Here is a 14,675-nt window from a genome sequence, read left to right on the forward strand (position 1 = left end):
CTGTCAATAACTAACGAAAATTTTATCACCACGCCATTGCTTTACTTTTATCATTCATAATATACCATTAAGTGATCTCTAAAAACGTATACTAATTCCCTATGTTACTTATTGGGTTTATACTGTGCCTGCGTAGACCCTAGGTCCTTATTGTCCAACGCACTCGGAATCAAATCACATTTTCCATTTCTTCTATCACATAGAAAGATATGCTGAATACAATCACGAGCGCCTGCACGTTATACAATACGGCTTCTGGCTTCAACTACTATTCCAGATTGTCTCAGACCGTTTCCTATCTAATTTCAGCCGTCTCCAAGCATTAATCGATGCTAGCAAAGACAAAATCGCGATCGGCGGCGAATACGACGCCCAAGACAAGTTTATTGCACCCACGATCATCACGAACGTCCGGGGCTCCGACAAAGTCATGGAGGACGAGATATTCGGCCCCATCTTGCCCATTGTGCCTATAGAAAACGCCTATGATGCGATCAAATTCATCAATGACAGGTAAGCTGTTACTGTTTTTGTTTCATGTGTGTGTGTTGGAGTTTAGGGATGGGCTTTAAAATTAAATTAGTCGCAGTATTAGTCAGCTACGATGTTCATGTTGGGGACGGTTACTGTAGCCAGTTATTTTTGTTTTTGTTGCCGATTGTGCGAAACTTGTTTTTGTTTTGATTTTAAGCAACAGATCTGACTTGACAGGTATTTTTGTCTCAACATATGTGTAATAAAATGACGGCATATCAAGGTCGTAAATGTTGATTTGGAATAAAACCGAAACTGTGTTTGTTTTGTTTGTATGACGACGGATAGTTTTGCTTGACTATTTTACGAAGGTTTACAAAGAACAGAGAAAAAAATATTACTTAAAGAAATGTATGATAATTTATAGGTAGGAATTTGTGTGTGTGTGTGTGTGTGTGTGTGTGTGTGTGCGGGGGGGGGGAGGTTTGTTAAGTGAACATGTTGATCATTGTTTTTTTTTTCTATTAAATTTTTCATATCATTCTGGAGTCGGGTAAATATTCAGCGTTTTTACGGCGGTTTTTTTTTCGTCATTACCGTTTGAAAAATATTATTATAACAGATGATGATCCAGGTTAAATTTTTATGAAAACCAAAGACAATACCTAAGCATCGGTATTGTCTTCTCATAGCGTGCTTAAAGTTCATGCGATTTGTCCTTCCTTTTTGCTAATAAACGTGAGATGGTAATGACGCTTAACCGACCGGTCAAAACGCTCGAATATTTACCCAGTCCTATTGTAATTGTTTTTTTATTAGTCTTAAAATTAATTAAGTAATGGATACAAAAATATGCGCTGCCGTCCACACAATTACGTTAAATTGACGTTATCATGTCTATGGCTCTTATAGAATTGTTCGAAAACACGCGACATTGCCTAACATATAGCTACTCATCTGTATAATACAAGACAATTTGACTGACTGATAACAGAAAATTATAACCGGTTATTTCCTAGTAATTACATGAAATTACAGTGCTAATGCCGCAATGACGTAGGTTGGCCCTGACTTAACAGGTTTCACTACCAACTCGTTCTTTACATTGTTGGAAACAGCAGAGTTTTTAATAACCGAGTAGTTTTTCTAGACTCTGATATGACGTTTTAAATGTACTTCACTATTTCAAGAGCTGTCCAAACTTGTTTTGAAAGCCGTGGCATGTTAGCGAAGCGATTTTTTACTGCCTAGGTTAAATGCAGAACGTAAGTAATAATTGCGACGAAAATAGTAAAACCGAGTACTGCCTTTTCGCAACGTAACGTTTGGCAACCTGTTTCATTTCGCAACTTTTCATTTCGCAAACTCTAAAAATGTAAATATTTCAGGATTTATTTCAGGGCCATCGTGAAGAACCCTTTAGGTTAGGTTAGGTTAGTTTTATAAAAATCCTGAAATATTTACAGTTTCAGAAATATTAAACAGTTGGGAAATGAAAAGTTGCGAAATGAAACAGGTTGCCAAACGTTATTCGCCGAAACATTAGTAAACCTAGTAAAACGCATAAGCATTGGTGCGTACGCAAGTGTGGATGATGACTTAAGGTTGGAAATCGCATCTAATTCGGGCAAAGTCCTCAAAGCTTTAGCAACGTCTGTAGATATTAACTTTCGCGATTATTCTTAAGAAAAAACTTGCTAGCAAAAGGCATAGTTTCCGAAGTTTTTTTTTTTCTATTTGTTTACCATTGGCAAACCAGAGCGCTATTTTAGGAGTACACTAAAACATAGTACATGGAGCTCCAAGGTTTTCTATTTCCATTACCATTTAGTATAAGTATACTTATGATACTCATATAACAGAAGCATTATCATTATCATACCAAGAATATTAACAAAAAACCATACATTGTCATCCGAATGACATTGACATAATATGTTTACACATTTGGAAGTACTCATACGAGAAAACATCAAAATTCAAACCGGATTCACACAAAAACGTTCCGTACCATTACAACTATCTATTAGTCTAGTATAAACGTCGAAATGAAAATATATTTTTTTTGTACGTATTCCCTTTCATTTATTTACTTTATTTGTTTTTATGTCGGCATTACTATTACACATCTTTGAAAATTTCAATCGTTAAGAAGTTATTGTACGGTTCAAAAGATAAAGGCCTGTTGACCTGTAAACAGACCCTTAGTGGTAGGGTCCCGTTGTCACCTTTTGGCCCAAGGAGTGGGACGTTAATAAAATATGAACATATAAATGAACTTTACGGGTGAGAGAGATTGATGTTTAAAAAAACCTTTAAAATATGCTACGCACATCCACCGTTTGAACTAAATGAAATTATTTTCTGGCAAGAAAACCGCACATATTATGTTGTTTGTTACTTAAAGCCGCATTTCGCTTTGGTTACTTTAGTTTTACTCAAAAAATGCTAAGAAGATCCAAATCGCGTCGTGTCTAAATGTTCATGGTACCTAAGGTTCAAAATTCATTTCAACATGCACATTATACATATTATTTTATCATCTCAAGTTGGTTGGTCATTTCCAATATACGCCGTGTCATAAAATTCATCCGGAATAATTCTGCAGAAGCAAAAATGTCTTGTATACAATGCAGCGGACGATATTGGAATCATTCATGACGGTAGTCACCTGCATTAATATCTGCCACAGCGGAACGAGCAAAAATATTTATGTTGTGTCAGATATTGTGCTGTTGGCTGTATACAACTACACACGACACTGATCAGTCAAGGTGCCACACGGTTAATTAATATACCTAATACTCATGTGGCGATTTCAGGGAACACCCATTAGTGCTTTACGTATTCAGCAACCAAAGCAGCATTCAAACGTTGTTCAGAGAACAGACCCGCTCGGGAAGTCTAGGCATCAACGACACTGTAATGTTTTACGGCGGTAAGAATATACGACGGGTTATGCTACGCCAGCACAAAATGTATAAAGAATACGGATCTAAACTATCGACAGTAATCGTAGTTTTTTTTTTAATGTACTGTTGTTTGGGGGTATATTTGTAACAGACATTGGAATGAGGCTGTTACTGACTGAACCAGGAGTTGCGAGTACATCTACACTTTCCATCTGGCGAGATAATGGTCAATCGCTGGTCAGGTTATCGACAAAAATGATCTTATTTCTATGACCCAGTCGCCGTCATGTGTATTGGAGTGGTCAAATTACGTGCAAATAGCTCTTTTTGACAATTACATTTGAGCGTTTTACGTATTTTTAATCCCCGGTGCAAAAAGAGGGGTGTAAATACAACAGCGCGTAATAATTTCTAGAATACTCTTTCGAGTACCTTATAAAAGGGATATTCATTTTTGTGCTGGCTAGCGAAGTATGCTTGCTATGAAATGAGCTGAACGAAAAGCATCCACTCTAACAAAGCATCTTGTAATAAATGCAGTTGAACAACGCTCGTTGTTATTGGTGGTGGTTTGGGCTTGGCGAGGTATTCTTTGTTTCATGTATGGTGGTGGCGGTAGTGGACTAATTAAAAAAAAATCTAGTTTTATTTCTTATTTATAAGCTAGTAGGTATTAGTTTTCGTAAACTGCTACTCTTACTCGTATTTATGTAATTATTCATTGAATCTATTTGTCTTTTACTTTTGTTAAATACTTGTTGCTACTAAAACAATGTATAAAACAAATGTCATTAACTAGTTCCCATAAGCCCTGTTATCCTCGTAAATCCCACAGCAAATTTTGACTATAACAATTTGAAACTTAATTTGAATTAAGAAAAGTTGACATTTGCTTAGACATGTGTTCTAAACTAATACACTGTTCTTTACGAGGATGGCAGTATTTGTACATAGTAGGTGGTGGTCTAACTTTGCATTTTGCTCGTGTAGAGAGAAGCCGCTAGTGATGTACGTCTTTACCAAGGACAAGGCCGTTCTATCGACAATAGTGGACAGCACTAGCAGCGGCGGCATGTGTGTCAATGACACTATGATGCAGATGGGAGGTTTGGACTGATAACCTTTATTGTAGTAAGACAAGAACTACATCATGAAAGTAAAACATCAAAGCGTTTGCATTTGAACACCTCGTAACGTTAATACATATCGTCACTACATGAAAAAAAAACCCTCAAAAATACATACTTTTACTAAATTAAATGTACGCAATATGTTTTAACATATTGATTAGAGACACACACTTAATGATGTGAGATATTTGTTACCGTTGCGAATGAGATGTATTGTGCCTTATATGTCTCAAGTTTTGTCAAAATTTTATAAAAAAAACTTTTGCCTACTATAACAATATAACAGATTGAAGCTCAAAATAAAAAAATGCTTCGAATAATTTATAATGAAACAGTCCTGTTTTTAAAAGCACTTATTAAGCACGTAGAACCTTTTCCCCACAAGTAGCTATATAACTGCATGTCTGCACGAACCTATTGCCTGATCCGTCGTTGCTCAAAGTGACAGGGCAGCGAAGCCACACATGTTTTAAGATTTAAAAAAAGTAAGGATGAAGCCTACATTGTCATCGTACGTGTATCTTGAACTTGCGGAATTTCCTATAAGAAACGCATTTAGTACAGTATTACGTATATTTTTCTCATAACCTTTAAGAGATGGATCATGCATTCGCTTCGCTGCCATGTGACTCGACATCGATGGCCTTTTATTTAAAGTTTTTATCTTTTAAACGCCAACGACACCAAGATTTGACAGAGTTTTCAGTCGTCACAGCAATCTTCAAAACGAAACAAATACCGGCGCGTGTCAGGACGTATGGCAACCATATACTATAGCTAGTGCCACGAGAGTTGAAATGAATGACTACACACACAGCTACAACATTTCGTGTAATGACAGCAGGATTTTGACATTTACTCATTCATTTCATTCATTTTCCTTTTGTGTAATCAGTTCTTTTTGCAAATGTGTGTGTAATCATTCACTTCAACTCTCGTGGTACCACTATAACACCACTGGCGGTGAGCTCTATACTTCGTTTTTTTAGCATTAGAAAAAGGGTAAACAATCTTGACGAGTCTTTTTATTGAAAAACGTTTTTAAAAAAACAGTAACTATTACTTATAATACCAAAATAATGTAAATGATCATATTTTATATCCTTTCTAATTGTTACGCTGTCACTTATTTTTCAAAAGTGTGGCTCTGTCCATCAGAGGACAATTTTGCCAGTGTCTACCGTTGTACGGTTTCTAGAAAACAGAGGTGGATGAACGATGACAGCGCGAACTCTTTTCAAAAGTGGTTTTCAATAAAAAGACATGTCAATGTCGCTTACCTTCCTTCTAATGCTAAAAAAACGAAGTATAGCTGGTAGGTGACAGCAGCTGTCAAACGCAAGTGTCGAAGTTTGTTATGTAGGAACTTTAATATAATCTGTGGCAGAATTTTAAACTTACAACTCCGGATCGCTGCCTCAATGCGTAGGATCTTAAAGTTTAAGGTCATGGTGGCTGTAATGATGACGTGATTGTCACTCTTTGGAATTGTCGATGGCGTCTAAATGAATACAGGACCTAGTATTTATGCCACGGACATGAAAATCAGGAGACAGACTTAAATAGTTTCCTAATAGCAATTCAGATAAGTCGAAAACAGAAACGAGAAAATTCATTTACAGTCTAGATTTAAAGAATGGTGTGTTATGTTATTCTTGTCCGAAGCATTTACACTTTAGTGCATGTTTGAACATTTCTCGAAGAGATTGTACATTTTATTTACAACTCCGTACTTACCAAAAAAAATGCAGGTAGGGTGAATAAAGCCGAGTCAAAATCGCATGATTTTCCAAATGACCTAATTCAATCGTATAGAAATTTACACAAAAAAGGAATTTGGTACTATTAATTAGGCTGTTCCATTTACCCTGCACGAATTTTTTCTGCAAATCAGAGTCGAAAATTAAATGTTTAAAAAAAGTTTTGGAAAATGTTAATTTAAAAATTGTATTTTAATATAGTTGAAACGCTGCCGTTTGGCGGCGTCGGCTACAGCGGCGTGGGCGCGTACCACGGCAAGGCCACGTTCGACACGTTCACGCACAAGAAGAGTTGCCTCATCAAGAACTTCTCGCCGATCGGAGAGAAGCTGGCTTCGTAAGTTACAGTTGTATTGTTAACTTTACCCTTTGTTGCCCTTTGTTTGGAATAAAAACTAGCCTATGCGTTATTAGTCGGGTAGACTCAGCGAGCCGTCTTCCGAGCCACTCATTTTCGGTGCGATTTTGAGACTTCTGTCAAACAAAATCTGGCTCACGCGCTCGCCTCACAAAGGGGCTCGCTCAGTTCGGAGTCCTACTCACTACATATGTCTAATAACATTTGTTTTTTACCCTAAAAGAAACCCCGCTTTACTCCTATAGGAATAATTACCTGATGGCTAGGAAACTATGGTTATAAAATAATACGCCTGTGCTTGTCTGTAACTTGAACCGATGCGGCGTCGTGCCTAGAAATTGTCACCCCCTATAATCTGCATTGGTGACGCACCGTAAAGGCAACGTCCAACATTCTGGCGCGACACCGTTTTACGTTAAGGTGCTGACAAACTTGAGCATTTCTTTTGCAATTAGCTAATCAGCTAAAGAGCATTCTAGCGAATGTTACAATACAGGTAAAAAGCTCACAGAATAAACAGGAGCTCTCGAGCGAAACGCCGGTAAATTTGGATTGAGCTTTTTACCCAGCAATTCGTCGGACATCATTGTGAATAATAAAATTTAGCATTTACTAGAGTGTTCCCTAGAATATTGTGTAAATGTTCGTACCAATGTTTGGTTCTATGCTTGGCTCTTTTATTTGTTCATGATGTCCTGTTAAAGATGGATGCTCAAGTTTAACAGCATCTTTACGACGCCGCGCAATTATTGTATAAATTTTTTGAGGTGTCCCGATCTCGTTAACAGCCCACCTTTCGAACAAAGCCACTGTATTCTATTGTGCCCTCAACCGCATAATCCTGTTTAAAATTAACGGAAATATAAGATAAAATAGTTTATTGATTGATAACTTTATTGTCTAGAGCAGAAAGTGCATTTTAAAATAAACCAGCGCGCCGTGGTGACTTGGCCAGGCCCTAATATACATTGTTTTCCGCGTTCCTTTAATAACCTCCACCTTTATTCCAGGAGCCGCTACCCTCCCTACACTGACGGCAAGCTAAACTTCATCACGACGATGATGCGCAAGCGGCACGGGCCGTCGCTCGCCGCGCTGCCGTACTTGCTCGCCTTCGCACTCGGCGCCGGCCTCACCTACGGCATCGTCGCTTGGAATAAGGTAAAGAAGTAATGCGGGTTAGAAGATGTCAGCTATAAACCAATTGGCTTGGCGATTCCTTTTTTGTCCACTGAAAATTGCAAATAATTCACACAGATCACGGTTTTACTCGTGTGGAAATAGATGCGAAATAACCAACAAGACTAATAATTGAGTAATTGACACACGATTTACCGAGGCATCACTCGCCTGAACGCTTAATCCATGTGGCTTAATTTATAGTTGGCCCCTTATAATATTTATTGGCATTGAAATATTTAAATAAGTACCTAGTTGATTTATTGAATTGGCAAATCAATGACGATACAGTTTGCTATTGCCATAGAAAAGTTCACGATCACGAAAATCACAGAAATTTTGTTTTGACAGCTCATATAAAGATTGTTATTGATTGGCTGTGTCAAGTACCCAATTGACTTAAGTTTTTTTTTTTCTTGCATTGTTTTCCTGGCTTTCACTAGCTCGGCTATTTGGTTTATGGTCGACCCCTTAAGTTAGTTAAGTCGTGGAGCGATCAGTGTTCGATAACATTATTCGTGTTAATAGAACTCAATCTTATTTAACTGAGTATTTGCACATGGTGCATATCAAATTAAAACACTAAACGTTGACCGCTCTAGTAATTGTAGGGATAGGTGTAAAGTCGGTGATATTAATAGTTAATTTATATAGTTCATAAAATTGTAAACATGTGCCATTAAGCTTATAGGTATCATTGTTTCAAAATAAATTGAGTGAGATTACTAATAAATATCCATAGTTCAGAACTGTTTATTTTGACACATAAAATTCCCATCTTTTCTAAAGTTCTTCGTTACTTCTACTATATAGTCTAGACTATTGAGGATCTGTATAACAAATGTTAGAATTTTTTTGTTTTCGGCAGTATTATGTATGATATCAAAAACAAAAGATTTTGTGTTGACGCATAGATTTAACTGATGAGATGAACGAATATACGTCAAGAGTGTGCGCGCGAATTCAATTAAATATAGTACAAAATGCTGTTACACGCTGGTACACTGATATATCTTCTTTTTAATTTCATGCAGAGATATCCCAATATTACTTTCAGCAGCTGGGTTGGCTGAATATTTATATACTTAAATTAAAAACAAATATGTCAATATGTCACTACATTGGCATTTCAAATTGAAGTTCGAAAGCCTAAGATATGATTTGTGAAAGTAAACTATCAATTACATTTAATCCCCTGAAGTATTTTATTTAGATTAAATTATAAACTGTTAAATAAATCTTACATAGGTTAGTTTTGTAACTTCAGTTTTAACTATATCCTTTGATTGATCTTATTGTCTGTTGCTAATAAATATTTTCCAAAATGATATATTGTTTTATTACCACAAAATGAGTTATCGTTCCTTACAAAGTAAAACGAAGTATCTAAATTTAGATGCATTGTTTCAACTGAGTGTTAAAACCTTAATAGGTGGTTACCGGTTAAACGTTTTTACCGCCCACTCGTTAACCTCATGGCTATTTGTTTTTCTTTTAATTACTTATAGGTTTATTGTACTCTATAATGCCTATTCGCAGTATATACTTATGCTCATTTCATAAGGAAAAAGTAGCTGTTTTGGCGCAAAAGATATCACACATAATACTAAGAATATTTTCTATTTAAAAATATTTAAACAATCCCAACATTATTATGGTCTATTTTTTATACCGTGGAATTATGACATTTCTTCGTGTCACGGCAAAAAATATTTCCCGAAAATTTAAACGAGATAAAACAAAAAGTAGGAAATAGAAAGCACAAATTCCTAACTATACATATTAAAATTTGACATAATGTAATAAATCATTTATTAATACGTAGTTAAAATAATTTTAGATCAAACCGTTTAGACGTAATAAAGTATTTAACCCTTTTATGAGTAAAAAATAAATTGTCTCTGGTATCATTGCAATGACTGACATATATCGCAAACCTTCGGATCGGACTTAAATTATAATAAATAGTTATTAAGTTTCAATCTTTGTAATGTTTGCGTTATCATTTGTGTTTGCGTTTCAATGTTTGTAATTTACAATTCCGTGGATAAAGTACATAGTTACTTGAAAAAATCGTCAAATGTCATTCTTCTGTCAAAAAATATTAGTCATTCGGCTTGTGACTTGAATGTTTGAATGTGCTCGCTACTTTTTTACTCGATGTTCTCACGGGATCGAGATAAAATCTCGAAATCTCATCAGTTGTTTTTTTATGGAGTCATGAAATTTGGAACTGTTGTTTATAATGCAATGTCAGTAAAGACTACGATGTAATTCCCACGGGAATTTTGTAAAATCCCGGAATTTCATTTCAACTGCTGTATCTAATGATTTACGCGTGCGAAGCCGTGGATAGAGATTTAAAATAAAGAATGTTTGTTATCTCTGAAACGTCAAAATTTCACATCTGTCAGACTTCCACGGAATAAAAAAATAGGGTATAGCACCAATTCAATTCAATTCAATTTTTGGGATTATAATGGCCCCATCGAACGATGCGAGGATTCCGCCAATGTCGAGGTTGGATAAGACACTGCCAGACGACTTCAGGTCGAGTACGGTAGAGCTGTCCTTGTTCGGTAGAATACCAGCCACAACCAATCTAAAACAAAAAGTAACCACCTGCCACCACTGAACAACCCACTACTTAACGTATAGTTAGACACAGTTTAACTACGGGATTCTTTTTCTTTCAACTAAGAGGGTATAGCACCAAGAACACTGCTTTGTCTTGACAATTTTGACAGCATTAATAATTCATTGGGGAAATAGCTTGCAACACTGACAAAATAAAATCAACTTCTATGTAGGTAAATGATAATTGAAGTCATGAAATCAATAGTTTAAAGTTTAGACAAAAACGATAAAAGTCAAACTCACGAATAATAATGAAAGGAATTGTAAAAAAAAACTATGATGGCTGCATTTTGTGCTTGTATTTATTTTATCGTCCGACCTACTTACACAATACCTTTCAATTCGATTCGACCACTCTAAAAGTGGGCAAAACTCGCTTTACAGATTAATCCTCATGGTACTAACTGACAACCATTAACGTCATAACATGACAGTTGCCATCAAAGTAATATCGTAATACCTTCAATTTTCATTTTTTGATTCTAACTAAAATATAAATATGGAATAGGGATGTTGACTCCACCAATGAACTGACGTACTTTTTATGAGCTGTCAAAACACAATTCTCCCATAGAGTTTGAATGGAAATAGCAACTTATGACGTCACTTGTTCGCGAACTCAATCAACTAACTATTTATTTGTTTTAAAGCAACAAAAAATCTAATTTTGCAGTTAATCGAAAATTAATCTAATTTTAAGGGCTAAAATAAAGCGTTTTTTTTACTGGAGTCGTGTCTTCGAATTATTTTTTAATGGAGTCAACATACCTATAGAATAACAATAACTTATTTACCGAAATTCGGCACACCAAGAAAAATATATTAAAACTTTAACCAAATGGACAACCTTACATAATTTTAGAAATTAAATAAAAATAATGCTAGAAATGAAACACTAGCGTCGAGACTTAAAAAAAATGTAATAGCAGATTGTGTGACACTAAAAAAAGTTTTGATTAAATGGTTTCTTTATCTACTTTCAGGCTGCTTCACAGGACTTATAGAAGCTCCGTTATGCTGAAATATTGGACGACACCTGGATATTGTGATAATGTTTGATAATCAATTATTTTCTTATTGCTGTAATTTTTATTTAAAAAGGGGCTTAGGATATTTGCGGAATGTAGCTAAATAGCGCATTTATTTTTATTTTATATTTTATTATTTTACACAAATATATACTATAAGTTATAAATACGAACTTGCGCAGTTCAACTGCTTTAATATTTGTATTTTTATGTGAAGACTTGCCATTTATTAGTACAGGACTTAATATTATTATTTTGCACAAACGTACTCTTATAACTTACAGTGAATCTACTGTTTTTGAATAAATATAATTAAATATTTTATATTAACATTCTAAACATATTCACGAAATGTAGTTTAATACTTTAAGAGAGTTTTCGGTATAAAAAAAAATGTAATGTTCATGCAATTTTAGGTTGGTTGATATCATAACGCAATATTGTTACTCAAATGCACTTCAGAAGTACCAATCAGAACAATATTAAATAACATATAGAAATAAATCGCTCAAAATCTGGTCTTCAAAAAGTTGTATCTAGTTAGTAATTTCATACTGAGATACGAGCTTTGTTGTAAGTAGGTATTTGGTACTAAGTGACTTGCTTGTCACCCGGCGAAATAATGTACACAAATACTTCAACTATATTAGACAACTATGTCATTATGTCTATAATCTCATAAGTTTTTGTATTACATTCCATTGTAATTAAATATATTGCACGCGGTTAAAGGAGTTAGACAAATTATATTTTGTTAATAATACGTTAAGATATGTGTGAATGTTTGACTACAATACCTACGCCAGAAAGTACAAAATGTAGAATGTTCCCAACAAAATGCAAAAAAAAATGTTAATTAACACTTTAACTGTCCGTGCGTTACACGTAATGCACCGTCGAACTAGTTCTGCCACGTCTACGTGATATCAGAAATGGATAATTCTGTACGTTTGTGCATTACCTGTAATGCACGGCCGTATCGACCCATGACAGTGGCGAAAGCAAGGGACAGTTAGTGTTAAATACTTGGTCTGTTTTGGGCTTTCTGGAGTCATTTGGTAAATGAGTCCGTGGCAAGGCTGTGTTTTTTATTATACTTTTATTACGTAAATAAGTGTTTGTTGTTTATATTTGGACGGTATATATTTTTATTTAGGGAACTAGATTCTATATCTGAATAAAGTGCCTTAAAAAGTCTTTCAGAGTTTTTTTTTAATCCTGCCACCTGTTCATTTGTATCTTTCATATTTTTTGTGCTGTGTGTGACCTCATTTAGACCTTTAACAATGTCCTATTCCTAAAAACAAGTGACTCAGTCATACGTGCTTGCAGGACAGGAATGCTATCCATACTTTATAATAATTAATCTACCTATCAATTAGTACAGCCAGCAGTGGGCAGGACATTAAATTGAATTATCACTCTATGAGACATACGGCCCTGGCTCTATACTATGAAGTGCAAAATTCAAACTTCGTATCTTGCCGTCCCGCTGACGCTTATATTATTTAATACGAGAGTGAGAGGGACGGTACGATACGAACTCCGAATTAACCCGTAGTAGCCCCCCTGGTCGCGAGTGGCGTGTGCGTGTCATTCATCTATACTTATATTATAAAGAGGAAAGCTTTGGATTTTTGGGTGTTTGTTTAGAAACTATTGATGATAAAACAAAAAAATGTTTTACGATATTAAAGAATACATCAAGATCTACAAAAAACTTCGCGATACCATATGTCCAAGTCCAACTATTGTAGTTCTTTATGTCACATAACTACTTTTTTACATTTTAAAAGTTGACAGAAATGACGACTAAAATCAGACCATAATCCATACCTTGGTATTAATCCTGATCCAAATATATATTTTTATATTCAAGACGGTTTCAATACCTGTAGTGTTACTGTGTGTGTTACTTTTTGAATTATTCAAATCGGACATTCCATTCAAAAGATATTACGAAATTAAAAATATCAATTTAACCAAAAAATGTATTTACTCTACATGACGCGCCCCGGCTTCGTGCGTGTCGGGTGTAGTTTTTGGGAAATTGAGGTGAAAAATGTGTGTGAAGTGCCATTGATGAGACCTATTTAGTTCTGTGCCCAAAGGGTAACTAAGACGGGACCCTATTACTAAGACTCCACTGTCCGTCTGTCTGTCTGTCAGTAGGCAGTTTCTCATGAATCGTAATAGCTAGACAGTTGAAACTTTCACAGATGATGTATTTCTATTGCCGCTATAACAACAAATACTAAAAACAGAACAAAATAAATGTTAAAGGGGGCTCCCATACAACAAACGTGTTTTTTTTTGTGCTCGATTATAATAACGGCAACAGGTAGTTGCATGAAATATTCTCAGAATATTTATTTTTATAAATGTACTTTAAAAATAAATAATTAAATTAAAATAAAATAAATATTTAAGGTGGGCTCCCATACAGCAAACGTGGTTTTTTTTGCCGTTTTATGCTGATGTCTAATGTTGTATAAGTACGGAACCCTTCGTACGAGAGTCCGACTCGCACTTGGCCGTTTTTTTTTTTACTTTGCCCGTGCGAAGCCGGGGCGGGTCGCTAGTTAGTAATATAAATATTATTAAAGTCCTTATGTGTAGAATGGCTTGACTGTGGTAGATACTTGATACAAAAACTTTAAGAAATGCTTCGCCCTCTGACTTAGAACAATCATGGTTTCTACCTGTTCTAAAGTACTCGGTCTAGGTAGGTGTAAGTTCCAGCAGGGCTACTACGAAACCCGAAACTCGAACTTCGTATCGTGCGGTTCCTCTGACACTTATACTATTTAATACGAGAGCGAGAGGGACGCTACGATACGAACTTCGAGTTTCGTAGTAGCCCTGCAGGCTCTATACTCCGAAGTGCAAAACTCGAACTTCGTATGTTGCCGTCTCTCTGACGCTTATGTCATTTAATACTCGAGTAAAAGGGACGGTGCGATACGAACTTCGATTTGCGAGTTTCGTAGTAGCCCCTCTGATCTGCACTAAAAATTCACGATGATTCTACATACTTTTAATTCATTCCGCTAGGCGTAGATTTGTCTTCAGTATAATTGTTTCGGGTTTTGTAAATTATAGATATTCTATTTATAACAATGCTGGGTCCTATAATAAACATCTACATAACTTAAAAAAAATAATACTGGCTGGCTATTATGTTTGGACAGTTTAAT

The 14,675-nt window shown here is 35.4% G+C and overlaps 1 protein-coding gene across 6 annotated transcripts in view; it reads left to right on the top strand.

Annotated features, from left to right (window-relative positions):
- The window catches only part of Aldh-III (Aldehyde dehydrogenase type III), an 88,412-nt gene extending 75,737 nt beyond the window's left edge, over positions 1-12,675 (top strand). For 5 of the 6 annotated variants that reach the window (XM_074097832.1, XM_074097827.1, XM_074097830.1 and 2 more), the window contains exons 7-11: positions 310-513; positions 3,297-3,412; positions 6,478-6,613; positions 7,645-7,795; positions 11,434-12,675. In XM_074097832.1, the coding sequence (XP_073953933.1) occupies positions 310-513; positions 3,297-3,412; positions 6,478-6,613; positions 7,645-7,795; positions 11,434-11,454 (628 nt within the window). In that variant the 3' untranslated portion in view covers positions 11,455-12,675. Of the gene's footprint in view, positions 1-309; positions 514-3,296; positions 3,413-4,376; positions 4,493-6,477; positions 6,614-7,644; positions 7,796-11,433 lie in introns of all 6 variants that reach the window. The other variant, XM_074097828.1, reaches the window with a different exon arrangement.
- Positions 12,676-14,675: the final 2,000 nt, after the last annotated feature.

This window comes from Choristoneura fumiferana, chromosome 14, assembly GCF_025370935.1.
Source record: "Choristoneura fumiferana chromosome 14, NRCan_CFum_1, whole genome shotgun sequence".
Lineage (NCBI taxonomy): Eukaryota > Metazoa > Arthropoda > Insecta > Lepidoptera > Tortricidae > Choristoneura > Choristoneura fumiferana.